The sequence below is a fragment of the Gymnoscopelus braueri genome (assembly GCF_963280865.1).
Source record: "Gymnoscopelus braueri genome assembly, chromosome: 17".
NCBI classification, from domain to species: domain Eukaryota; kingdom Metazoa; phylum Chordata; class Actinopteri; order Myctophiformes; family Myctophidae; genus Gymnoscopelus; species Gymnoscopelus braueri.
This window is the reverse complement of record NC_137617.1, coordinates 30,100,570-30,126,773: the sequence shown is the minus strand read 5'-3', so window position 1 is coordinate 30,126,773 and position 26,204 is coordinate 30,100,570. Positions and strand designations below refer to the sequence as shown.

Genomic DNA, 26,204 nt, shown 5'->3' with positions numbered 1-26,204 from the left:
TCATGTTGTCACGTATCAGCTAGGTTTGCGTATTGAAAATGCGTATAAGAGGCACAACGATCATCATTTCCCGTAGAAAGACACAGATAAAGCGACGCCATCGATTATTATAACAACACGTCAACGGTGACACCGGCACGGGGTCACGTGGTGTTTCTCCCTAACAAAGATGGCGGCGACCTTGTGTGGAAGGCTGTTACCCAAACAAGGTAATACACCGTTTCATACATCAGATATTTTACACGTAGGCAAGTGATAACAAAAAGTAAGGACCAGATCATGTTATTGAACGCTCATATCTATCTATGCGTTGTCTGACAAATATTGAGTTCACTTTACTAGGTGCTATTTCTCTTAGGTAGCTGGTATAGCTTGTTATTGCTATTATTCATTCATATCCTGGTGAACAGTGACACATGACTGGATTAGCCTTGGATCAAGACTATCATAGATGTATTTTATCGACTGTGACTTTTACATTCGTATCTATGAGATATGCAAAATGTCACAATAGATCAAATACATGGTATTCTTGATCCAAGGCCATGCTGGATATATCCTTCCATGTAAACAAACAAGCTACTTGCAATATCAAAATAACAATTAAGCAAGACATCAGTTGGAGGAAAGTTGTGGTGGGTTCTACAGTTCTACCACATGCATGGGCACATTAAGGTGTGCTTTGTGTATTATTCTCAAAGCCATGTCCATCACTATTCATTAGCCTTGATACAAGACTGTCATATGACCGATGACCGTCTTTATCCAAGGCCATGACATCAGTGGTGTAAAGTAACTAAGTACGTTTACTCAAGTACTGTACTTAAGTGAATTTTGATACCAGTACTTTTGCACTTTTACTCAAGTCATTTTTGTATTCCATACTTTTACTTGTAACAGAGCACTTCTACATTGCCATATTGATACTTACTTAAGTAAACAAAGTGAGCACTTTTTCCACCACATGACATCACCAAATTGTAGTTCTATAAGCCCTAAAATGGATGCTTTCTGACTTTTTAGGATGGCTGCCCCTGACACAGAGTGTGCGGCATGGGTCCAAGGCTGTGACCCGACACAAAAAGCCCATGCACATCATGAAACAGAAGTTTTTGGCTGTCACTCAGTACATTCCCCCCGAACCACCTATTCCCCGGGGCGCTTATCCACCAGAAACCATAGCTGTTAAAGAGGTAAGTAATCCGAGACCTTAAGTTTCTTTTAACGTTTTCCGCCTACTTATCAGTTTGATGTGTGAATACATTTGCATACAGTCTAATCAAGGCTTTATAGCGGGATTGAGGAAATGTACACCTGCTTAAACAACCTAACCTGTCTAACTTTAAAATATCTATATGGTACAAGTCTGTGTTATCTCCCAATTGACTCTGACTTCTGTTCTGTCTGTAGGAGAATGGCCTGATGGTGCTTCTAAAGAAAGAAGTAAAGCATGTATTTCAAGACAGCAAGATGATTGCTGTCATCCAAAATAATTCCATCAATGCTGAAGACATGCTGATACTCAAGCGCAGACTTCATAAGCATGGAATCACCATCAAGTTCATCCCCAATGAGGTACAACTTCCTTCCCCATAGCTATTTTGAAAATGGGGTCCAGAAGCATTTTATGACAAGTCACAGAGGTGGATAGTTGCAGCTGTCCACTAGCCATTTTTACTTTTCACTAATCCACATTTTATTTGGAATTGGACAGAAAACAGGTAATTAAATAGTCACCTGTCAGAGTAGCTTATTGAATAACAGCAAGGCTAATGACCAACACTACTAATATTTTTGCTGTTGCCTGGTGTAACCTTGCTCACACACACACACACACACACACACACCCTTTCCCCTTTGTAAAAGTGTTCATACAGATTCTTTGGGTCTTTGATTGTGTTATTTTCAGGTAATGAGGTCGTTTCTCCAAAACGGCATATACTGCAACATGTTGCCCCTGTTCATCGGCCAGACAGTGTTGTTTGTCAGTAAAGAGCCAAAAGCAAAGGAACTGCTGCTGACACTGAGAGGCAGCCCTCAGATGGTTCTACTAGGTATGTATGTCACAGAATCGCCCACCACAAGTGTGTGCATCTGTAACGCTCGTATTTGGAGTGTTTGTATACAGCATCAAAATAGAAAGACAAACTGAAATATATTTTCTCCTTACCCCCCCCCCCCCCGTTTCTCTTAAAAAAATTCTCCCCATATCCCCCCCCACCATACTGTCAACAAGACAAACATTGAATTATGACAAGGTCTAAGTAAAGAAAAAACAAGTAGAAAATAAAAACAAAAACTAATAACTAGGTAAATGCATACAGTTGTAACACATACCCTTGTGGGTGATAGGTGTGGTGTACAGATTTACAGTACCAGTTTACCATACATGTAGCCAAAATAACAGCATACTTGTCAATCCAATCGGTCGGGGTTCACAGACCATGAAATAGCAGGCTTCTAGTCAGTCGGCCGGGGGCATCCTCCGGTATCTCTACACCAAGTTCCCCCTCAATCTTGCTGAGTGAGGAGTCATTAAATGAAGAAATAGAACTGTAAATGTTTGATATGAGACCTTGAAGTTGAGCAGAGGTCTGTAACAAAATATCACATTTCAAGTCTAATTCTAGATTAGGAAAGGTTGAACTTTGGGTTTGAACAAAGTGTCTGATTTGAAAGTACCGAAATAGATGTGAACGGGAGGATGAATTTGAGTGAAAGGTCATTTAAAGTGGCGAAAGTTCCGTCTATGAAAAGGTCTGTGAGTGTGAATTTGTCCAGGCCTGATCTTTGCCAGTAAACAAAGCTGGCATCCAGTTTAGCAGGGAGAAATAAATGGTTATTGAATATGGGGCCTTCTAAGGAGAAGCCACTAAAATTAAAATGCTGACTGAATTGGGCCCAGATTTTAAGAGTAGATATAACAACGAGGTCTGAAGTGAATTGTTTGAGAGAGAGGGGTAGCTTGGCTGTAACCAGAGCAGAGAGGGATGTTACAATACACGAGTTAGCCTCAGATTGACACCAATCTGCACCTGGAGAACGGATCCAATGTATACGTTTTTGCATATTTACCATATGTACCATATGTACCAGTAATAAAATAACAGTTTAGGAAGTGCAAGTCTGCCACAAACTCTTGATCTTTTGAAGAAGTTCCTTACGGATTCTGGGGTTTTTGCCACACCATAAAAAGGTTTTATCAACTGATTTGAAGAAGGACTTGGGCAGGAACACCGGAAGACACTGAAACGGCCGGGTATAAAAACGGACATTTATCTTAATCTTAATACAGTTAATTCTACCAGCCAAAGGCAAAACACCCCACCTGACTTGCTGACTATGGGCAGAAAGTTACTTTCATATAGACCAAGAAGTCAGAAAGATATTGATCCCCAGATATTTAATACCCGACTTAGCTATACGAAAGGGTAGGTCATTGTCTCCGATCTGACACTTTATTTTCACCACTATCAACCTGGCACCCCTATTTTGTCATTATAGCGAAAGTCTTCCCCAAATTCATTTAATCTTAAAAACTCCTTAAAAAAAAAAGTTAACTTTGGTCGATTATTTCTCCCCCTTCAATTGTGTTTTATATCGTTATCATTGATTCGTCACCTGTCAGCTGGACAGTGATACACACCTCAGCTGTGCTGAACTGAAAGTGACTGGAGTTATTTAAATAAAAGCCCTTGAATATGACATGATAATGTTTACTGTGATTATGGTAAGCTTACATTTCATATCACAGACACCATAGAGTGATCGACCTGCTAGCCAGACATGCAAAAGTGTCACTTTTCAGCTACAGTCACCTTTTTGAACCCAAATAGGGCAATTGTGTGACACCTGACCCGAAAGAAAACAACATGTTGTCACCTTTTTCACCTCGGGCTGTTTGCATGCCTGGCTAGCGCACACTTGCCATGGGTCCTGCAACTTTGATTCATTGGGTGTTATCTCCCAGGGACGGCCACTTTCGCGGTCTGTCTTTGACTTCACCAGTCTCACGGAACTTGGTCCTAAGTTTGGAAATGGTACCATTATTGACACCAAATAATGCTGCCACTCTGCGTAATGGAACACCAGCTTCCACTTACCATATTGCACAGGCCTTATCCTGAGGGGACAAACATGGCATCTTTCCATTTTGGCAGTGTTGCTGCTTGGAGCACACACAAGCTCAACAAAGTTGCCTATGAAACTCAGCATAGTCTATGAAATCTCCATGCCCGCAAAATGTATTTCACCTACTTACAGTCAAGGCCAGACGGCCAGTCTTGCCAAAACAAATATAGTTCATATCTGTAATTCATGAAACTCCATTGGTGTGTAAGAATGTGTTAAAAATAAGTCCCAGAGTTGCTTTGGTTTGTAAAATTCTTAATTTTGAATAACACAGGCATCGTAATGTTTCCTGGAACAATTTAAAATCTGCAGATTGTTGTTCATTGTCCATCCCTGTGCATGCACATTGCCATGTTTACATTTTGAAAGCCCCTGCAATTGGTTCATAAAGTTGTTCCAGGAAAAACTGAAATGCCCAGGTTCGTTGTAATTATGAATTACATTGCCCAACCCAACAGTACAGCTCTGGGACTTGTTTGAACGCTTTTATGGACAACAATGGAGTTCTATGACTTCAAAAAAATTGCTCTATTTGCTTTGTCAGTCTTGGAATTTCAATGGCTACACAACGTTAACAATGGCAAAACCGTTATCCTTTAACCAGCAATATTAGTTACATCTTAGCATGAGTATTAATAATTTATTAGTTCAATATTGGTCATTACTAGGTGCCTGTTGGAAACGCATGCCCTCTGGATATGCTGTGTCTGTCTGTCTGTCTGTCTGTCTGTGTCCCTTTTATGCCCTTATGTGGATCTCTCTGTGTCTGTCTACCTGCCTGTGTCCCTTTTTATGCCCATTTACAGGGCCGGTGCTCCCTTGCGCGATCGGTATTCTATCTCTCGTTTGCAAGTCACATCACTGTGTGCATGGCTGAATAAACTTTGTGATACTGCCTGTCTGTCTGTTGCCTTGAACTGGGAGCCTGCTATGCAGCCTGGCTGCTACCTGAGCTGCGGAGGGGGGGAGAGGGGCGGCTATTAAACTGACAACATCGCAGCGCACCTCTCCCACATCGTTGAACAGTTAATGCAATTAGTAAAACCAGTCAGTCACACAGACACACACACTATGAAATGCTACCAAATAAACCACCATCAGTGAAAAATGAAAAGGCAAAAGCCATCCGAGACTTTTGTGAAACATTTGTGTGTGATGATGATCCATGGTGATCTTTTTTCTTTTTTCTTTTTCTTTCTAAAATAAATACATGTATCCCACGATTTTTGTAACCCATTTTTTCACCCAGTGCCAATTGCCTAAGCATGTAATCCTGGGTGCTACTCTCACTCTGCCAGCCTGGGGGGAGCCCCGAACTGAGCTCATGCTTCCTTCAATGCATGAGGAGTGAGCAGGCCGCTTCTTATCACCTGACAGCGGTGTAGTTTCCCCGGTAGGACGTAGCGCGTGGAAGGAATACGTTATTCCAACCAGTTCCTTTCCCCTCCATCAGGCTCCGCGGTTGACCCGGGGGAGGCAGTATAGAGACCAGGATTACTGCATGTTTTTTGTGAGGGTACCTACCCCAGGGGACACGGGGAGAACATGCAAACTCCACACAAATGGAGATCTGCATAGAAGGGGATGGAGTGCCTCGGTGTTGGCTATGCTGAGTGTTTCGGAGGGGCTAGATCCGGGCCTGCCCATATATTATATGGGCATATTGGTCGGATCGGCGGTTCCGTACGTACATGCATTTATAGTTGGATCTCCTCATTTTGCGTGCCATATTCTACATAAGTATTAATAAATTGCTTGATTGAATACTTTATTAACATTTTGCAAATAGTACAGAGGTACGATCTTACAATGATTTTTAAAGGATAACACAAAAGGCCCTTGGGGCTTGTTTCCATTGTGGTCCTGACGTAGGTGTTAATGTATTTATTCCTGTGTAACTAAGCATAGTTAGTAGTACCCAAAAAACTACAAATACCGTAGTCATTATTACTCTTAGAGTACATTCCCCATTCTAAAGTTTAGTACCCAAATAAACAACAAATAGTCATTATTACTCTTAGAGTATGTTCCACATTCTAAAGCAGGTGCCCCCACCTATGGGAGGTTGCTCCCACCTATGAAACTGACATAGTTAAATGTTTAGTAGCACAAATATGTTTCCTATTCCAAACTCGTTTTTTTTTTTATTACTCTCAGTAAAAGTAGTATAACAGATATTACTATAGTTTTCACTCCACATTCTAAAGTGAATGATCAGACCTTGAAAAACAAAGGCAAAGAGTTGGCTCAGAATCACTTGACATGATTTAAAAAGAGCACTGACTCTTCTCATTATGTAGATAGATAGATGGACCTTTTATTTTGTCACAATAGGTGAACATTTGGTGTAAATAGCCGAGATTTGGTGTAGAGGGAAAAATGAGGAGACCAAGTAGACCCCCGGGGGTCAACAAATTATATAGGGTTTAAGTGTGGATCAAGGTGTCACACAACGCCACTAATCTCCCCCCTCCTGTCCCGACAGGAGCCTGCATCGAGAACACGTTGCTGAGTCCAGAGGGGCTGCTGAGCTACTCCAAGCTGCCATCAGTCACCGTGGTGCAGGGAGAGCTGGTGAGCGGCCTGACCATGCTCACCTCGCGGACAGCCGCCATGCTGCAGCGTCACCCGGCCCACCTATCGGCCCTGCTGCAGCAGTACGTCAAACAGCAGAGCCCCGAGGCCGGCGAACAGGAAGCTCCCAAGGTGGAGGAGACGGTGTAGAGTTTCGGTCCTTGGGAAGGTACCTGGAACTGTTGCCTAGCAGTATCGTGACGCGGAAGGAGGCTGAAGTTTGAGACGTGCACTTTGTCTTGTGCACTTCTCCTTGTTTGGCAACCACTGTTGCTGTCCCAGCTGAATTGTCAAGATTGAGTCAGTCTTGTACATTTGTGTCGGGCGGCTTAATCCAGTCAAAGTCTTTGTGTGCAGCCGACCGTATATAAGCACCTTCCTGGACCAACGAGGGAGTCTGCAGACTTGAACTAATGTCCACTTATATATCTGTTGTTTCAACTCCTGCCACTGTTGAGTTCTTGCAGTGTACAGTGTTGCAAGAACTCTAATGCCATCATTTCAGTTCTGTTTGGGCCCTGTTTGTTCATGATTTTGTTTATTTTATTTAAGAGTAGCTTTACAAATAAATTGAGTTACTGTCGTTTCATCATGCAACTTTGTGATTCTTTTATTGATCTAATGTTGTCCACTAGTAAAGGGATTTTGGTGAGAAATTTCAAATGATTACAAATACAATTATTAGTATTATTTTTTACCAGTTTGAGTTCATTAGCAAATTGTGGGGTGGGGTGAGGTAGGACCTACATGCACACACCACCATAAAATCATTTTGACAATGCGCAGAAAAAGAGCAGTGACTTTTTTGTTAATCATAATTACAGTAGTTTATTACTGCCCACATTTCTAAATGGAATAAACTACATCTATTGACTATAATTTGATAGCCTAGAACAAATCAAATTGATCTAAAAAAGCAAACAAATTATCTAATTTGATCCAGATAAATTTATTCCTGACTTCTAGGCTACATAAGACCATGTCCGCATCAGTACAAATTGATTGATTGAATGCTTTACTAGTCAGAAATGGAAACAGCACGAGGTACAGCGAGGCCTCCCTCACACAGTGAAAACACTCGTTTTATGGCTGCCTTATGCCTTACGTGAAAAGGCCGTTTCAATTCATTCCCTATGGAAGTTACATGGTTTGATAAAACTGACTTGCTTTAGGGGAGGGGGGGGTAGAGTGATAGAGCCGTGAGGCAAGTCAGTTGTTTGATAAAACTTTTATCAAACCATGTGACTTCCATAGGGAATGAATTGAAATGGCCTTATGCCTCATGTAAGGCATAAGGCAGCCACAAAACACTTGTTTTAATTGTGTGAGCCAGGCCTGACATTTAGACTGAAATGGTAACACAATGCTATGTATTCAATTCATCAGTTTGGCATAAAAATAACACAATACATAGCAACAAATACAAAACACTATGTATAAAGGAGAGAAAGGAAAAGAATGTCGGCAGTGAACGACACCTTTCTATGGGGAAAATGCGTTTACCCCCCCCCCCCACTGTTCTCACAAAGTTGGGATCATTTGGAAACATTTAAATCTCCAGTGAGTGAGTGAGTGAGTGAGTGAGTGAGTGAGTGCAGATGGCAGTAGGCCTACAGCTATCGATGCCACAGTATACGTGTTCTACAGACAGCCGTGTAATTCCAGCTAATAGGATAATGCCCGTGGACACATTGCGCATGGCGCTGCGCTGCCTTGCGACGCACTGCTCTCCTTGGATTTGCAGGACGCTCATGTCGCCCATTGAGAGGTAATGGGACAGACGCAGACCAGATTATTTTTGACCGAAGTGATTAGCCTATACGTTGATGGGACATTTACTTGACTTTTTTCCTAATCCCTATAGGCGAAAGAATGATTTCTAAATCTATGTCCTACTCGTGACTGTACAGTTTATCAAATGGCAAAGCGTGCAGTTCGCTGGATACATCAATTAAAGAGGATTCAAATGCACCATGACAGTCCGACGCCAATTTCAGGTAAGAACATATTGATGATTACTTTTCCGCGTCTTTCATTTACTTTATAATAAACAGTGGCGGGGAAAGTATACCTATCACATTTCTTACTTAAGTAAAAATGTACTTGAGTAAAAGTACAAAAGTATTGGTATCAAAATGCAGCATGTCCCATTTCACAAGTTTTCAAATGAATAAAATGTATACAAATCTTTTGAAAATAGCAGATCTGCAAGCTCACAAGGCGTGGTATCTCCATGCATTGTGAGCTTGTAGATCGGCTATTTTTAAATGGACGAAATATAGGGCTGTGCATTGTAATAATAATCAAAATCTACAAAGTAACTAGTAACTAAAGTTTTCAAATAATTGTAGTGGAGTAAAAGTAGTGAAATTTGGAAATACTCCAGTGAAGTAAAAATACCACAAAATTGTGCTTAAGTACAGTACTTGAGTAAATGTACTTAGTTACTTTACACCACTGATAATACAAAGTTGAAAGAACTTGATAGCTACTGATGTTGGCGAACGTGTTGAACCTTACATTTAGGGTGTGTGGGGACAGTGTGAGACAATCATAATGGGCTTTAGATAAGAACACCCTGGATAACATAAAATGCCCATGGCCTTCAGTGTTATTTATACTGTGGATGATCTGTATTATAAGCTATGTAGATGGGATCTGTTTTTGTAAACTTGAATCATGCATTTTCTTGTTATTGCCAATTTGTATTCCAAAAGTTTATTATACCTGTTCTAATCTCTTGTTTCTTTCTCTGATCTCTACAAATCTGATGGGTGTGTTGTCAATATTCATGCTACCTTACGACCAGCAGTGTTGGCTGCCACAATGTTTAAAATGTAATGATGTCACTTCATCATTCCCATGTACAAGTTGTACACTGTGGGTCTTAGTGTTAGACCTACAGTTGGCCAGTTTGAGGTTCTCCTGACCAATGAGAATGAAAATGTCATCTGAAACTAAGCTGTATCTGCTTTCTTAACACATTTTCTCGACACCTATTTGCTGTCTTTGCATACACTTGAAAGCATTATTGATTGAAAAACTCAGCCTTCAGTTCTGAAAGTCAGTGTTGTTGTTGTTGTTGTTGTTGTTGATCAAGGTTTCTATTCTGTATTCAGTTCCTGATTCATGGACTCACTATCCCATCAATTAATTGGGCTGATAGAGTCCTGTTCCACATTGTATCATTCTATCACCAGTATCATGTTTCCACATGAACATTTCACTAATTAGCTCTGCCTCCTGTGAGGGTCAGTGCACCAGTCCAATGGCCAGTTTGTTTGATATTGTATCGTTGCAGAATTCACACCAGACCCAAAGCATGACATGAAGGTTTTTGTTCACAGTAGACTTTGACGTGTTCTTTTCGTTGGTCCTTTGAGTAAGCAAGCTCGGAAGCCTGCAAATCCTTTTATCCTGTTGTCACCACATGCGTTCCTGACTGAGGTCCGCTTCTCTCATCCTGCTCTGTCCTTATGTAATAGCAAACCAGAGTTCTATGCTGCCATAGAAAGAGGGGACATCTCTGTTTTGAATATGAGAACCTGTATATGAAGCATAATACCCAGTAAAGTCTGGACTGTTAATTCTGAGATTGTGAAAACGGACTCTTAACCATTTAAACCATAGGAGACTTCATTGCCCGGAGTCCCCCAGGGGTCTATTATACTACTAGGCCCTCCTTCTTTCCCTCTACACCAAATCTGTCTGCCGTAGATCTGCTTTTTTTCGCTGAATGTTTGCCCCAGAATAGGGAAGCTATTGTTCATGTGGTTAAGTTACAGGTCTGTTTTTACACTCTCAGAGTTAAATATAACACACACGATTTTACCTATTTTTGTTTACTATTTGACCATGGTACTACTGATTCATGAATCATCAGCAAAGTGCAGGGTTTCAGAGCTGATGCATTTTCCACTGACACGAGATCAGATCACCTGAGGAAGGTCTACGGACTGAAATGTTGTGATTCCCATTAAATGTTTATTTGCAATTGAAGACGGGAGTGTGTGCGGGAGTATTTTCCTCTGCAGTGACAAGAGTACCTCACATTCAGTGCAAATGTGCAGATAAAAAAAATGCCAAAAACACTATAGGGTTGGCAGCGATGAGGCAACTGCATAACGAGAGGCCCAAATGCATTGATACAAGTGGCTAATTTCTTGAATCCCCCCTCTGATTTGATTCTGTATTGTGCCAAAGAGGCTCAGTCGTGTATGACTTCAAGTGTCTTCAGTGTGTACTGTAAATGGTGTAAATGTTTTTAAATGGGGGATGTTGGGAGATATTTTATTCATCCTTTATTTAACCAGTTATCTCTTTAGTGTAGGAATGCAAGGAAGAGAGATTATCTGGTAATGAATGCACACGTAAAATATCCAAATTCTTAAACAAGATTTCAATCATGTTTATCTCGGGATCCACATGGGAACGGCGTTGGCTCCAATGTGGATCTCAGACTCCATGTATTGTAGTCTGAGCATTTGGCATCAGTAATCTGTGATATCAATCGTCTACGATGTATCTATGATTATCTATGATGTATGACACCAAATTTGGGCAAGGTTTCAGCCCAATCACAGCCCCAGTAGCTTCTATTATGAAATTAAAGTATGTTAAAATACTTATGGGGCCTACTGGCAGTGTGCTCAAGAAATGTTGTGCTGATCGGTCCAGTGGTTTGTGAGATTAGCTCCAGACAGACAGACGTGTCTGCATTAAAATTGTCTTGAAAATAACGTGGATTCAAAATAATCTGGAACAGTGATTGATGTCAGTGATTGATGGTATCTTGGTGATGGCACAGTCAAAAATGTTACCTTCTAACAAGGTTTGTTTTTGTCTCCCTTCTTTTACACAGAATCGTCCGTTTTGACATTGCTGTGCTTACAGGTCTAACTTTAGCTTAACTATAACAATCGTAGCCCCTTTGGCACATTATTATTTGTTGTCAGTGTGTTCTCTGCCTTATGATCTTGTTACTGTGTGTCCAAGTGACAGGTTGCTAAAAACGGCCCTGGAAAAAGCCAATTAGTGTGCTGGCTGTTAATCCTGTCCTCCCAGGCGGTGCTTGGCCTGGTGCAAGTGGCATATCTCCTACACCAGCCTGGGGACACTGTGAATGCACAACATCAGATAACATAACATTAACTGAATTGTGAATTCTGGGAATTATTACGCTCCCTTTAGAAAACTGTGCCCTAATTTTGAATGTACATTCAGTGACCATGACATGAATTGACGAAGCAGCCATTCTGCCCATGTCTTACATCTTTCAGTAAATTAATTAATATGAATTAGAATGAAGAGGTGTGAGATGAACATTTACAAATAATCCTCACCTTTCTCCAAGTAACAATGATGTAATGTTTAGCTATTTGAGTCTACTAGTCTTTGAATGCTGTAATGGCCCAAAGTGACACAATTTCCAATTACACAGTAGCCACAGAAATCACAAGGAATCCATATTCATTTCACACGCTGCTTTCGTTGTGAAAAGAACTAGATTGGCCACAGTGGTCTTCATTCCTCTAAGCATATAACAACAATTAAGTCAACCATTTCTAATGCAGTACATGCGCAGAAAACATTATAGTGGGGAATATGATTCTTCTTAAACACTTACATACAGTATATGCCATTCATTAAATGTTTTTGTCCAGTGGTTTACCTTCAGAAATGTTTTTCATACATGCAGAAACACAGATGCAACTACATAATAGGCCCAGTGAAATTGGAGTGAAGTGGTCACTTGAAACTGACTGCCTTGACAGTTTGCCACTCACCTGAATTAGGTAACAGGATTAGAATGAGGCCTCAGCTCTGTTTAGTTAATACTTTCTCCATAGATTGTGAGTTCAGAGGTCATCTGCCCAGTTGGGTCGTATAGGACAAGGACAACAACAACAACAAAAGAACAAAAAGACTAAATAAAACGAAAACAGCATTTAATCTGTAAAAATCCCAAGTTAGTTGCACAACATTACTTGCACAATGTACATGGATAAACGTATATGTGTGCCTTCTGCACATATACGATTTATGCTCAATTCTAAATAAGCCCCCCCCCTATTCTGCACATCGCCCATTGCTGTTAAAGAGACTGCATTTCACATTTTTCACGTTATTATTATTATTATTACTATTATTATTATTATCTTGTATGGTTGTGTTAGCACGTGTTTTTGCGTAAAATGTCCGCACACATTTCACTTATTGTACCTATTTGAGTGACAAATAAACCCTCTTGATTCTAGCTCTCATAGCGCTTCATACAACTGCACTATATCTAAAGTAGCCAAATTCATGTAAACAGAAACAAGGCTGTTAGTTATTAGTTACATTGATTGACCATCCAAATGTACTTTTAAGAGGTTCATAAATAATCTTTTTTGGATTCACACTGAGCACTATCTATAAAAAATATAGTTTTAAAAATCGTCAAGTGGATGGCAGAGTTCACACCAACTATTCAAAAAAATACAATGGTGAACGATAGTTATAGTTATTGTTATAGTTATAGTGCTCAGTGTGAATGGCGCTTTACAGTCTCCAAAGATTGATTGTATTATTCTTCTGCATTTCTTTACTTGTACCCCAACATCACTATTATGTGGGGAACATTTGCTGAAAATACCAGCTCACAACGCCGGCTATTTTCAGCGAAGGGATTTGGTGTAGACAGGAAAGAAAAGAGCTGACCAAGTACAGAGCCTACCCTCGTCAACTATATTAAATATAGAGGGTTTAAGTGGTTAATAGAGGTATCACAGACACATGCTTTCATTTCACCATTTAATTCAATAACTGCATTTCCTTTCTCTTTCAGACTCACTTCATCCTGACATGAGAGACGCGGTGTAGCAGGTCTCATCGGATCTCACTGTAAAACACAACCAGTGATACGAGGGAGAAAAGACATAGGTCACTCAACATTAAAAAATGGAGTCTTACGGGTCTGCGCTTGACCGCAGCCAGTCACAGGAGAAGTCATCTCCAACATGCTACAAACCTATCCACTCCCGAAGTAGTAGCACTGCCTCGTCTCGTCACTCAAAACAAGTGAGTCAAGTGGCTGTGGGGGCATTGCTATGTATTTTAAATTTTTTAAGACATTTTGGCACAAGATAGAGAGTAGAGAGAGGGGATGATGCATGACACAGGTGATGAGCTGCATGCAAACCCAGGGATTATGTGGCACTATTCGTTTGAACCACCAGGGCGCACCCTGTGTTCACTTTTAACAAGGGAATCACTCACCGGTACCATAGTGTTTTCTCTTAATTTCCCATCAAAATGCATAAAAACAAAACAAGCATGTGCTTAAAGATTCTGCATTCTACAAGTACTGCACCTTTCATTGCCATCTCAAATGGCCACCATGAGGAATATGTTTCGGACTGTTGCATGTGACATTTTTGTAGGCTACAAAAGAAACAAAGCTATTTCAAAAACAGTAATCAGGGTCTCCTTTGATCTAATTTATCTTTTGTACACTTTGGTGGCTGATTATACAGAGAAGCCATATAAATAAGCAAGACATATAGTAGCCTTATATTGTGTCCCTTTATTTCGGCGTTTTCATGTCTATACTAATGGATATACCCTTTACAGTTTGGGTGTTAATGTTTGCTCGGGTGTTTTTGTATTCAAGCAGCATTGGAGGTCAATTCATTGTATTCAAGCAGCATTGGAGGTCAATTCATTTTCATCATGAAAAAGAAACAAATAAATTATAAATTATCCACAAAAAATGGTGCATTCATTCTCAAATATTTTCCCCAGAACTTCAAAGACTGGGAGGTGATGGAAGATGTCCAGGTGGAGATTCAGGTCAATGAAAACCTCCAAGACATGACTGCACCAGGTATCTGTGAAGGATACCTCCTCAAGAGGAGGAGGTGGCCTCTCAAAGGTTGGCACAAGGTGAGAAATCACAATTCAAGATCTTCAATTGTGTTTTTTCGATGTAGATTGTTTCAGTGGGTAAATTTTTAGCCTAAATTGTTTTCTCTTTCTCAGAGATACTTTGTCTTGCAAGCGGGGATATTGCGCTATTCAAAAAATCAGCAAGATGTAAGTGCACTATACATTTTCTTAAGATATAAGTGAACGTTCATGGATGAAAATGTGAAAGTGAACATTCAATACGCTTCCCTAAAGATCTCTAGGGGGAAAGTCCAGGGCTCGCTTGACGTCAGCCTGGCAGTGATGTCCGTAAACAAGAAGTCAAATCGTATTGACTTGGATGCGGGCCACATTCTCTATCACATGAAGGTAAACTCAAATCTGAGATGAATTCAAGAGGTGCTGTTGAACAATCAGTTTATTGAAACCAGTGTGCCTCTGAAAGTAAAATAAATGCACAGTAATGTGACTAGAAAATATTTTTTATCTCCAGGCAAAAAGCCATGAACTCTTCTATATCTGGTTAACGAAGCTACAAGCCCACCGCTCGTACAAGAAGAATGAGGCAGCACATGTCCACAATGGCTTCCTCCAGGCCCTGAACCATGGATCTGTTGGTCGGAGGAATGGAGATTTGGTGATTATCAATCACACAAACTATCAAATGAAATTTACACGCACGCACGCACGCACGCACGCACGCACGCACGCACGCACGCACGCACGCACGCACGCACGCACGCACGCACGCACGCACGCACGCACGCACGCACGCACGCACACACACACACACACACACACACACACACACACACACACACACACACACACACACACACACACACGTATATATATCATATCTCTGAGCATAGATCTATTTAATAAGAATCATGGATTGACCCTCCTCTCCTCTCTGCTCCTGTCCGCTCCTCTCCTCTGTCACTTTATTCTCATTGCCAGAATACCACAGGCATCTACACAGAGATAGCTGGAACATCAAGGGTGTTGCCTTCAGCTGTCACTGGTGCAAATGGCAAGGTGTCTGCCTGGCTGCAGCAAACCCATGACACAGACAGCTGTGCTCAAGGTATGGTATGGCATTTGGCATGCATTTCCTCTCTATTGCAAGATGCTCTGAAGATGTACAAACCTAAACTAAAACAAGGATTTTGATGTATCTCTGGATTAAGTTTATAAAACACACCTACAGCAATATAAGTGATAACAGGCTCAAATATGTCTTAGCAATTATGAAAAAACGATATCATTGTGAGAGCTTCACTAACCAAAATGTCCAAAACCCTACTAGTGATAGACCACTGAGCATTACTTTAGTCCATTTAGAGTCTTTTATACATCTATGACCTTTATTTCTTCTCCCAGAGCTGAATCGATGTCAGATGGACCTGTCTGAATTGAATCGTATGGTCCAGAGGCTCCAGACCCTAGAGACAGGCCAGGTCTTCAGTAATGGAGACCTGCAGCGCATCATTAGCATGCAGGTATGGATGGATGGGATTAGATGAGTTGATTTGTCAATATAATCTTTCTTTAAATAATAGTCTTTCATCTGTAGATGTGTCTTGCCATTGTTGCTAAACTATGTGCTATGAAATACTGTTTGTATACAAACCAAAAAGTGTATAAGTACATAAGAGCATGAGAATGGGATTTTATTGATTTGCCTTATGTTTCCTAATGTAGAATCTATCACTTGACAAGCCAAAGAAGTCCAAACCGGGAAAGATATGGGGTCACAGTCGTACACTGTCTCGAGTAGAGGCCAGAATGGTAAGAATGGTCATTACCAGGACTGACAAAAATAAGCGAAGTATTAGCATATAACCTTTCAAATGATTTTAAATGGATTTATTAATTAAAGGTGGATTAAACCCTGGGTCAATTTTGTGAGTGTTCTGCCCTCTAAAGTTTTCAAATAATCTAAATGGCATCTTATTACACAAGAGAGCGTTGTTAAGTGGCACTAATAACAGTAAAGAACAATCTTGAGTGTAAAATGGTGATTATACAACACTTAACAACAGAACAGGTTACTGTCTTTTTAAATTAACCATATTTAGCTAAATCTAAATCTATACGTCAAATGATGAAAACTAGCGTGTTTGTAAAGCACTAGTTCCTACATACCGAAGATTCCAATAACCTAGCAAAGCAACGTAACATAGCCAGTAGATTAGCGTCTCCGTTACCATGGAAATGTGTTGATATTTCTATGTTTTGCAGAGTAATCCTTTTTTCACAGCAGCCATTTTGACAATAAATAGTAGGGTAAACAGTAAACACTTACCAAGCAATTAGCCTATACTAATTAAGGTTCTGTTCCATTCAGTACAAAGTCAAGGTGCTGCAAATGTGCTTGTTGACTCACTGTAAGGCCTCTGCTACACTAAATTGAATTTGTATAATTGGTAAACCGGTTTACCTTTGATGGTTACCCTACTATTTCATGTCAATGTGGCTGTCAAAGATTTATTTGAGCATGGCTTGAGCCATGAGCCATTTCAACCAATGCCAGAACTACCCAAAGGTATTGTCAATGTTATTAACTGCTGCTGTGTTATCACAGAGTGTACCAACCACAGGCTAGGCCGTTAGATGATTTTTAACCTTTAGATGGCAGCAAACTCACAACATTGGCACAACTAGGGTTTAGTTCCCTTATATGGTAATGTAATTTTATATTCATGTTTTGATATTAATATTTAGATTTTAGATTTCTGACAATTGACATTGAAGTCAAGTGCTAAACTTACATATTTGGAATTTGTTTTAAGCATTTGACATCCCAACCTCCTAGTAACGTTTTCGGACCTCTCTCTAATCCAAAGCCTATTCGTGGGATAACTAAATCGGTGAGTCACCTCTGGATAGAACGTGATCCCCATAAAGCTGTGTCATGTTATTCACTCACATACTGTGTACTCTATAGACATTCTGTGTTACTGCATAATAACTGAAGGGAGCGAAGCCGGGGGGTGGGGGGATTATCCAGGGGAGGGGACCGAGCAAATCAGCAGTGATGATCATTTTGTTAGTATATAATGAAAGAGTCTTGATCTGTTTATGTGCTGCTGCTAACCAAATATAGTATAGCCATTGTACACATCACACTTTCTGACATGCTACATATTTGTATAATAGTTGAAACATATACAGACCTGAAGCTACTGTTTGTGTCACATATTATCACAAAATAGCAACATAGCAATGGCATTTTAGAAGTAAAAGAAAAAAAATACATAATTGATATACCATAGCAGCTAAATGGTGATAAATAATAATGTATGAATTTATTCCAATTTTGTATGCTTGCCGTTACGGATAACCAAACACAGCACTGGCGTGACCAAGTCATAGCCTTATATTACATATAACTATAACTGAGCCAGTGAATTGTCCACTGTCCCGCAGCTATCCTCCAGTCACCTGGGCACGTCGGCTCACCTGGGCACGTCCAGCCCCTCTGTCCCAGACTGCAGCTTCACCCTGGCGTCTCCTCCCACCGTCACCTCCCCCGAGGGCAAGAGGATCCATCAGGATATCTGTACCTTGTCCCTACGAGGTCAGAGTCAAGGAGAGACACATACAAAAGGCAGACAGACAGATTTACAGTTAGACACACACACATGCACACACGCACAAACGCCCACACTATGTTGATTCATCAAACTTTTGTGGACATTGCATTGACTTGAATTTATTCCATACCAGAATACGCAGGGCGAGTTTGAAGTAGATCGGTCGGACGGTCTCCATATATGCCCATATATTGGGCTATTGGGCTTGTATCTAGAGCTTGTATCAGCCCAAGCTCTAGATGTGAGGGCCACATAGCGGCCCAAGCTCTAGATGTGAGGGCCACATAGCGGCATGAACCTCTAGTTTTCTAAAAACAGCCCTGTTGTGTTTCTTCCATATCAGTGCACACGTCCCTCAAGTCAGTACATGACATTTTAACCCAGGAGCACCAGAGACGGCAGGAGGCCTGGAGCAGTAATAACATCCATCAGTCTAACACACTGGCCCAGGTGAGCCTCAACCTGCACATCTTCTACCAACCTTACCTTGTAGGTTCCTTGTTTTCCCTCCATCTCATGCTGCTTTTCTTTTTCTTTGTCTTTGTTTGTTTGTTTCTTTCTTTCTTCTCGCTCTCTCTCTTCAGCCTGGAGCAGCTAACAATCCGTCACAGGAGGACCCACCCTTGGCGGGCGACTCTGATGGGGAGTATTTTGATGCCAGTGATGATGTCATCTGTGGCAGCTCCTCTGAGGTGTCTGACGAATCAGGGCTGAGTGAGGGAACCACAAGCAATTCTGAGCCAGAGGCTGGTCATGGTGTGTAGATGTAGATATGAAAGAATAGATAGGTCATTCTCTATTCTTGCACCCAATGATGCTTACTCTTATGGATATCATGCCGTACTGTATATGAAGCATGCATGTTATGCAGACTTGTTTTTTTTTACATGGTATGATTTTAAAGCTTTCCTTTACCTCCTCTGCTGTAGTCTCAGCCACACGCAAATACAGAGCCAGCATCGGCAAAGCTCCAAACAGCGTTGTTCCCCAGAGGACAGGTCATCGCACCACTCTGCCTGCCCACTGCCCAGACAACAGCCACGTGGGCCTCATGCAAATCCTCTACAACAACATAGGTAAAAAAGACCCTTGTACTGGAGTCATAACCCTCCACAGTTCAGCTGAGGAAGACAAAACTTTGTCAAATGCACCAGCAACAGAGTATACTGTATGGATGTGCATAACATTACCCTCCATAGTACCATAGGCAAGGATATAGACAAAGCTTGTCGTGTGGTTCGTAGAAAGGCCGTCTACACCTGTCTGTGTGTCTGTGGATAATCTCGCCAACCACTGCTAGATTCTAGTATTTGTCACTGATAAGGATAAGGATAATTCCTTTTAACAGGACGTTCATGAAAGTCCTTGCGGGCTTGTTTCCAATGAGGGCCTGTGAGCAATTAGGGGTTAAGAGTCTTGCTCAGGGACAAATTTCATTTCATCGACACATATGCTGGCGTGGCCTGGAATCGTACCTGGGGCAACCAGGGCCTCTGGCTCCCTAGGCGGGCTCACTAACCACTCAGCTATGGCCGCCCCATAGATGAACGGTCAAGTAACTTGAACGATTTCTTGTGCAAACTGCCAGTAGGCCAAGGAAGTAAATATTCTTTGTGTGTGTGAATATGACAGATCCACAGGGAAGCCATGTCATTATTAGACCCTGTTTTATTTTTACCCCATCGTAGGCGGTTATACTAAGTCCAATCTTAGTCCAAAGAGCACCTTTGTGATGGTGGAGTATTTGCAGTGTTTGTTATTCAAGCCCTGCACAGCTTCTCAGCTGTGGTTTTGTCCACAGGTAAGGACCTGTCCAGGGTATCCATGCCTGCTGCCCTCAATGAGCCCATCAACCTGCTGCAGAGACTGTGTGAGGAGCTGGAATACCATGAACTGCTGAACACTGCCAGCAACACACAGGACCCTTACCAGAGGATGGTACGGCTGTCACAAATATGCCTGTCCCTTATTTATTAAATATATCTCTTTTTCCCTTTAAGACTGACAAAGAGGCCCGAACGGTTGGCGTAACCGTCTGGGCACCTAGGCTGGTGGTAATCCAGCCTGACAGTGTGTCGCAGGTTCGACTCCCGATCCCAACGGCCTTTGCTGCGTGTCAGCCCCCCATCTCTCTCCCCGTTTCTTGTCAGTCTACTTTCCTATCAAATAAAGCCCCCCCCCCAAAAAAAAAGACAAAGAAACTCGACAGCCAGGAGAGTATAAGTCGCTTATTTGTGTGATTTATTTTAGGCAGTCTAATGATGGGGGCAACGTTGAATTAAGATAAATTAAATACATTCGATTCTTGATTCTTGATACATTGTTCTACTGTACATCATCATTATCTATTCACAGCTTTGGCCATACTGGACTGTATATCACACATTCATGCTTTATTTGTTTATTTTGCATTTGTTTACATTTTGTAAACGATCAGTAAAACGTTACCTATATCTTCCCTGAATAATTGAGTACATGTTCGCTAATCTTCATCACACAATTAATAAGTAATGGATATTTGTAAATCTTTTTGGCTAAACATTTCGAATCAGTCTGTGCTTTTCCTTGAAAAGTAAACAAACCATGGCATGCTTTAGTTTAGAAAATGGTCAGGAGTAATGTCAAGTACACCGTGAGTCCGTAATCAATTTCTAAATATGCAAGAGCCCCGGTATGGTCCTTTTCACAGTTTCAAAATGTTCTGTATGCGAAAAGAATTAAGTTGAGTGTTGTACTGGTGTGTCTCATACAGATCTACATAGCTGCCTTCGCTATCTCCGGCTACGCTACTGCTACCTTCAGAAACCGCTACAAGCCGTTCAACCCAGTACTGGGGGAGACCTTCGAATACACCAGCGAGGATAGGGGCTTCCGCCTCATCACCGAGCAGGTGCGGTAGAAGGCGGTTCACTCACTGGATGCTCAAAGTGGATTTGTTATTATTTGTGATGTAATGTCTTTTGTGAGTCTCTTATGCTGCTCAGTCTCACTATGCATTTTTTTAAAATCAGACCTGGATGGGGTGTTCTCAAAAGTGTTCTAAAAATCACACCCTGTGTGAAGTGGGCGGTGTCTTGCTAGCTAATCACAATACTGAATGGAGTCAACCAATCATGTACAAAAGATAAATACATTTATTGAAACACTCTTTATGATGGACAAAACCATAACTTGAAAAAAACCAAAGTTTGGTTTTTTTCAAGTTATGGTTGCTTATATAGGGCTATGCACATGTGTCATGTGACACTGGCCAATCACAGTCCTGAATAGACTGTGATTGGCCAATCACAGCGCAGGATAATTGTACACATTTCCTGGGCCCAGATCACAGCGCAGGAAAATGTACATTTCTCCAAATCTCACTTATAGGGGCGGTTTCACCGCCCAAAAAACACTGAAGGCCTTGATTGAGAATTGTTTGTTTCTGAGCAAATTTATTCTGTTGTTGGCAGTATCTTCTATCATATCAATCCATAAAATGTACCCATATATGCATCATACGTGTTTAATGTCAGTGTATTATATATATTGTCTTGGAAATGATCATTGTACTCAGCTTATGATTAACATTTGAATGATATTTTTTGTCTTCTATTAGGTGTGCCACCATCCCCCCATCTCTGCCTGTCACGTAGACTCAGAGAACTTCTCCTTCTGGCAGGGTGAGGCTCTGTCAGTATTCCTGTATTCCAGTGTAGCAGAGTAGCCCTGCCTGTAGCTCAGAGGCTAATATCTCCTTTGTCCAAGGGGGCTCCCCCTTTGGCTGAGTGGTATATGTTTGGTTTCCCATGCGGGGGGGACCTGGGGTTTGAATCCAGGTGGTTACACACCAGCTAGCACTTAGCTTTTATGGTTCAGTGGTCACTGGATACTCTAATGGTCTCTCTCTCTGCCTTGTGATGTTGTGTGAGCAACATTTCCTGAGCTAATGCTTGGACTAGGGCTTTCACCAACTAGTCGACTAGTCGACTAGTATAACCACTAGTCGACTTTGTTGGTACTAGTCGAATAGTTGAAAAAAAAATGCCATAGTAATGGCCCATCTTACTATTATTATTATCCTCCTGACTTTATTTTTTTATCAAAAGGGGGTCAAAAGTATGCCCAATAAAAGCCTATTATTGGGCAATGGGGATCCTTGGAGACGCTGCTGTGGTGCTGTGCTGCTGTGCCAGAAGCGCTTCCCTTAAAACGCCATAAAAATAAGGGCAGGAGGATAATAATAATAGTAATATAGTAGTAGGATGGCATTAAAACAATGCCCCCCCCCTAAAAAAAAAAAAAGTCGACAACTACTTGGTCAAATGAGTCGACTAGTAAAAATCATTAGTTGTGAATGCCCTAGCTTGGACATGCATGCACATACTGTATACTTACCAGCCCACTCTTCACCTCTCTTATCTTAACAGACCAGCGATGGAAGAATAAGTTCTGGGGGAAGTCACTGGAGATCATGCCCACAGGAATGGTGAACGTCACACTGCCAAAGTAAGATTCGTAGCATAGGGGAGAACAAATAATGTCTCTGTTAACCACTTTCAACCTGGCGTCCCTGTTTTTGGGCATGTATATTACAGTGGAAATTTCAAAAGTCAAAAGAATTGCACATTTACAAGTGCAGAACCCCCCTGATTATGATGCATTGTGATCTTGTAGTTTGGCTGTTTTTGCTATTTGTCATAAAATATGGTGCACTGATATGGCGTAAGTGGTTAAAATATATCCTTTGTTTGAGTACATGATCGCCAAGAAGTGACAGTTCAGTCTCAAGGACATTTGCTGTCAGACCAGTGATTCAAGAAAAGACTAAATCATCTTTTCTTATTTTGCTGGAGGCTGCTGCCTCAATGTCAAAGACTGGGATTTTTTGACAGTGCAACTGCATTTGACTGATTGTGCTTGTTCATATGATGCGATGGCTGATGTTGTCTGGGAGATACTCATTCCTCCTGGTCATATCGAAGTGTCCTTTAGCAAGACACTGAAACGTTAACTGCTCCCGACAAGAGAGTTGATGCCTTGCGTGGTTGCCTCTGTCATTGATGTGTGAATGTGTGTATGGGTGAATGTAATGCATACATTTTAAAGAGCTTTGGAAAAAGGTGTTAACATAACAGTACAGTACAGTGCAGACGATGTATGCAGTTTGCACTGTGCTTGCTAGGTTGTAAACTGTTTTCTGATGTTATTGAGCTGCACAGAGCGGCACATTTTTGTTGATATAGCAAATAATGTACTACTGAACCTCATAGTTTGTTATCCTGGTATTTTTCACAGGCATGGAGACCACTATGAATGGAACAAAGTAGTGACCTGCATCCATAATGTCCTCAGTCAGCAGCGCTATCTAGAACACTATGGAGAAGTCACCATACGCAACCTCAACAGCAATGTCTGCACCTGTAAGATTACATTTGTCAAGGTGAGTGCAAATGTGCTTATATTATGGAACTAAAATGGTTGAATAAATGCTGGCGGAATGCTGGTTTGAGATCAGAGTTTTATTATCATCTACTGTAGAACAACCAAATGGATTGGTTGTTCTACAGTATGCACGGGGCAAAATAAAGGGGAAAATGAAGGTAAAAGACTCTCACTATGCAAAATAAGATAGCACATTAATTTATATTTATCTTGATTTTTTTCTTAATCTATATTAATGTATCTAGATTCATTGTCTTATTTGACATTTTGTTAGGGAGAAACAGTGTTCAACTATTCAATACTGGTCAAACTTTTATTATTACCGGCTGAGCAACTCTAACTATTTGCAATGACATGGCAGTGTTTTGTTAAGCAGCATGCACACAAGGTTTGTCTTACACAGTTGTATTTGTTTGCAGTCTCGTTATTGGGGTTCAGACACCAACAAGAATGAGGTGCAGGGCACAGTACTGGACAAGAGTGGGAGTGTCATTCACCGGTTTGGAGGTCTGTGGCACGAGGGCATCTTCTGTGACACCCTACCAACTCCCGAGTGCATCTGGAAGCCAGGTGAGTGACAACACACGAACGTCCCAAACAGTCCCAAACAATGAGTGTCATCTATGTGTTTATGATAAAAGTATAGAGTGAATTGAAATTGGATATGTCTTTTCTTTACTCTGTCCTCATATTGTATTAAGTGGCACAGTCTCAGTGTTTTTAAGAAGGTGTGCTTTCAAGGAATTTGAAATCAGATCACACCCTGTATGTTTCAATGCTACTAATGACTGTATATCCAGGTGTTATAGTAGTCGTGCATCCGCTCACCACAGAGGGCTCTGTGTATCCATTCCTCAGATCCCCAGCCAGAGGATTATCTGCTGTACTATGGCTTCTCTAGCTTCGCCTTGGAGCTCAATGAGCTGACCCCCGAACTCGAGCCTTTACTGCCACCCACAGACAGTCGCTTGCGCCCAGACCAAAGGTTGGTGTCTCTTACTTGGGGGGCTGTGCAGGGATATCGTTCTTTCTAGGTGCACAGGTTTTTGACAGTTTTTTTTAACAATCTCTTGAAGATACTTTTTGAACAGTTAACATACTATAGATGTGTAGTTGATCTGTGTTTTCAGCACTCTCTGGTGGATACATGTTTGGACAGAATGACAGTATGATGCTTTTCCACTGCATGGTACCAGTTGAACTTGACTCGACTCTACAGTACAGCCTTTTTTGGTTTTCCACATGGGCAAAAGTAGTACCTGGTACCACCTGGTACCTACTACTTTTCACCTAAAATGTTACAGTTTTTGTTTGAGTGTATAGGGCGAATTAGACATATTTTCCAGACAAGTTGCGATTGTTCTTTCCCCTACGCAGAGGATTGGACGTCGCTATGACGACCTAGCTACACTGGAAACAAAGTTCCTCGTACCAAAAGCAATTAGAGTTGAGTCAAGTTGAACCAATACCATGCAATGGAAAAGTGCCAATACAGTATACACAGACAAACAGTCTCATTAATATAGTTTACACTTGGTGCACGCTGCTCTTCTAATAACTGGAGTGCTGGTAAAGAAGACTTTGCATTTGAAAATAGAAGGAATCGAATATGAATGTCAAGAGTCAGACATCTTGATTTTACCACCAAACAAGCACAAATGTAAACGTTCTTGTTTGCGTTTGGCAGAATTACTGGATATTGTTCTTCTCTTGTCACAGAATGCTGGAAGAGGGAAGGTTGGAAGAAACGGATATTAAAAAAGATGAATTAGAGGAAATGCAGAGGGAGCGAAGAAAAGAAATGAGCAAAAGGGGACAGGATCACGTTCCACGTTTTTTCAAGTGAGATCTTGAAAATATCCTACAATCAACTTTGCTTGCAATATTTTACAGATGATTATTTTACCATTCTGACTGACTGATTGCTTGCTTGATGTGTATTGTGTATACTATTAGGTATTTATGTAGATTGTAACCATGGGAAACTCTCCTATCTCATCCTTCAGGAAAGCCAAAGATTCCAGTGGCAGAGATGTGTGGCTAACGAATGGAACCTATTGGAAACTCAGGGAGAGTCCAGGCTACGCTAACATCGAAAACATGGCTCTGTGGTGAGGTGTTTTTGGACTGTCTGCAAAAGAAAGAGACAAAAATGGTAGCATGGATTAACTGCCCTGCGACTCCTGCAGAGCACAGATCAGTGCTGATTTATATCATATTTATATGATTCTTACTTGGCTCGGTGGGACGTCTCATGACTGGCTCATGGGAACCCTCAGCCCCATTCAACCTATGAAAAACAATGAATAGCCTTCTTATTATGAGCATGGATCATATGCCCGCTAAAGGGCTACCCAAAGACTATCTCCATTTTGCAGAGGACCTCAGTGTTTTTTTGTTTTATCTTCTTGTTTTATTACCTTATTAGTTTCACGGGGGAAATTCAGTATTCAACATGGTTGTGATGCACACTCGGGGGGGGGGGGACGACGTTAGGGGAAAGCGTCTTGCTCAAACCCACTAAGCTACGGCCGCCCGATAAGTCAATGTATACCGTTTGTTTTTACT

General features: G+C 41.2%; 2 protein-coding genes across 2 annotated transcripts; both read left to right on the top strand.

Moving 5' to 3' along the window:
- The first annotated feature begins 155 nt into the window (after positions 1–155).
- Positions 156–7,297, top strand: mrpl10 (mitochondrial ribosomal protein L10). The gene is made up of 5 exons (XM_080456401.1): positions 156–209; positions 1,024–1,193; positions 1,411–1,575; positions 1,910–2,054; positions 6,617–7,297. The coding sequence occupies exons 1-5, from the start codon at positions 170–172 to the stop codon at positions 6,853–6,855; spliced, it is 759 nt and encodes a 252-aa protein (XP_080312527.1). The 5' UTR covers positions 156–169; the 3' UTR covers positions 6,856–7,297.
- A 6,350-nt stretch (positions 7,298–13,647) lies between these two features.
- osbpl7 (oxysterol binding protein-like 7) lies at positions 13,648–26,144 on the top strand (the record flags this gene model as incomplete). The annotated part of the gene is made up of 21 exons (XM_080455461.1): positions 13,648–13,767; positions 14,491–14,631; positions 14,728–14,781; positions 14,869–14,982; positions 15,107–15,250; positions 15,574–15,700; positions 15,997–16,115; positions 16,318–16,404; positions 18,046–18,196; positions 18,556–18,662; positions 18,797–18,968; positions 19,142–19,288; positions 20,014–20,150; positions 20,965–21,102; positions 21,811–21,874; positions 22,622–22,700; positions 23,490–23,634; positions 24,056–24,206; positions 24,495–24,621; positions 25,356–25,478; positions 25,643–26,144. 21 exons carry the CDS (start codon positions 13,648–13,650, stop codon positions 25,749–25,751), a joined length of 2,556 nt encoding a protein of 851 aa, XP_080311587.1. The 3' UTR covers positions 25,752–26,144.
- Between the last annotated feature and the right edge of the window lie 60 nt (positions 26,145–26,204).

Bases quoted from the DNA above. Each gene is read 5' to 3' on its own strand.
- mrpl10 (XM_080456401.1), top strand. From the start codon at position 170: ATGGCGGCGACCTTGTGTGGAAGGCTGTTACCCAAACAAG. The intron at 210-1,023 runs GTAATACACCGT...CTGACTTTTTAG, and splicing joins AAGGCTGTTACCCAAACAAG to GATGGCTGCCCCTGACACAG. The intron at 1,194-1,410 runs GTAAGTAATCCG...TTCTGTCTGTAG, and splicing joins AAACCATAGCTGTTAAAGAG to GAGAATGGCCTGATGGTGCT.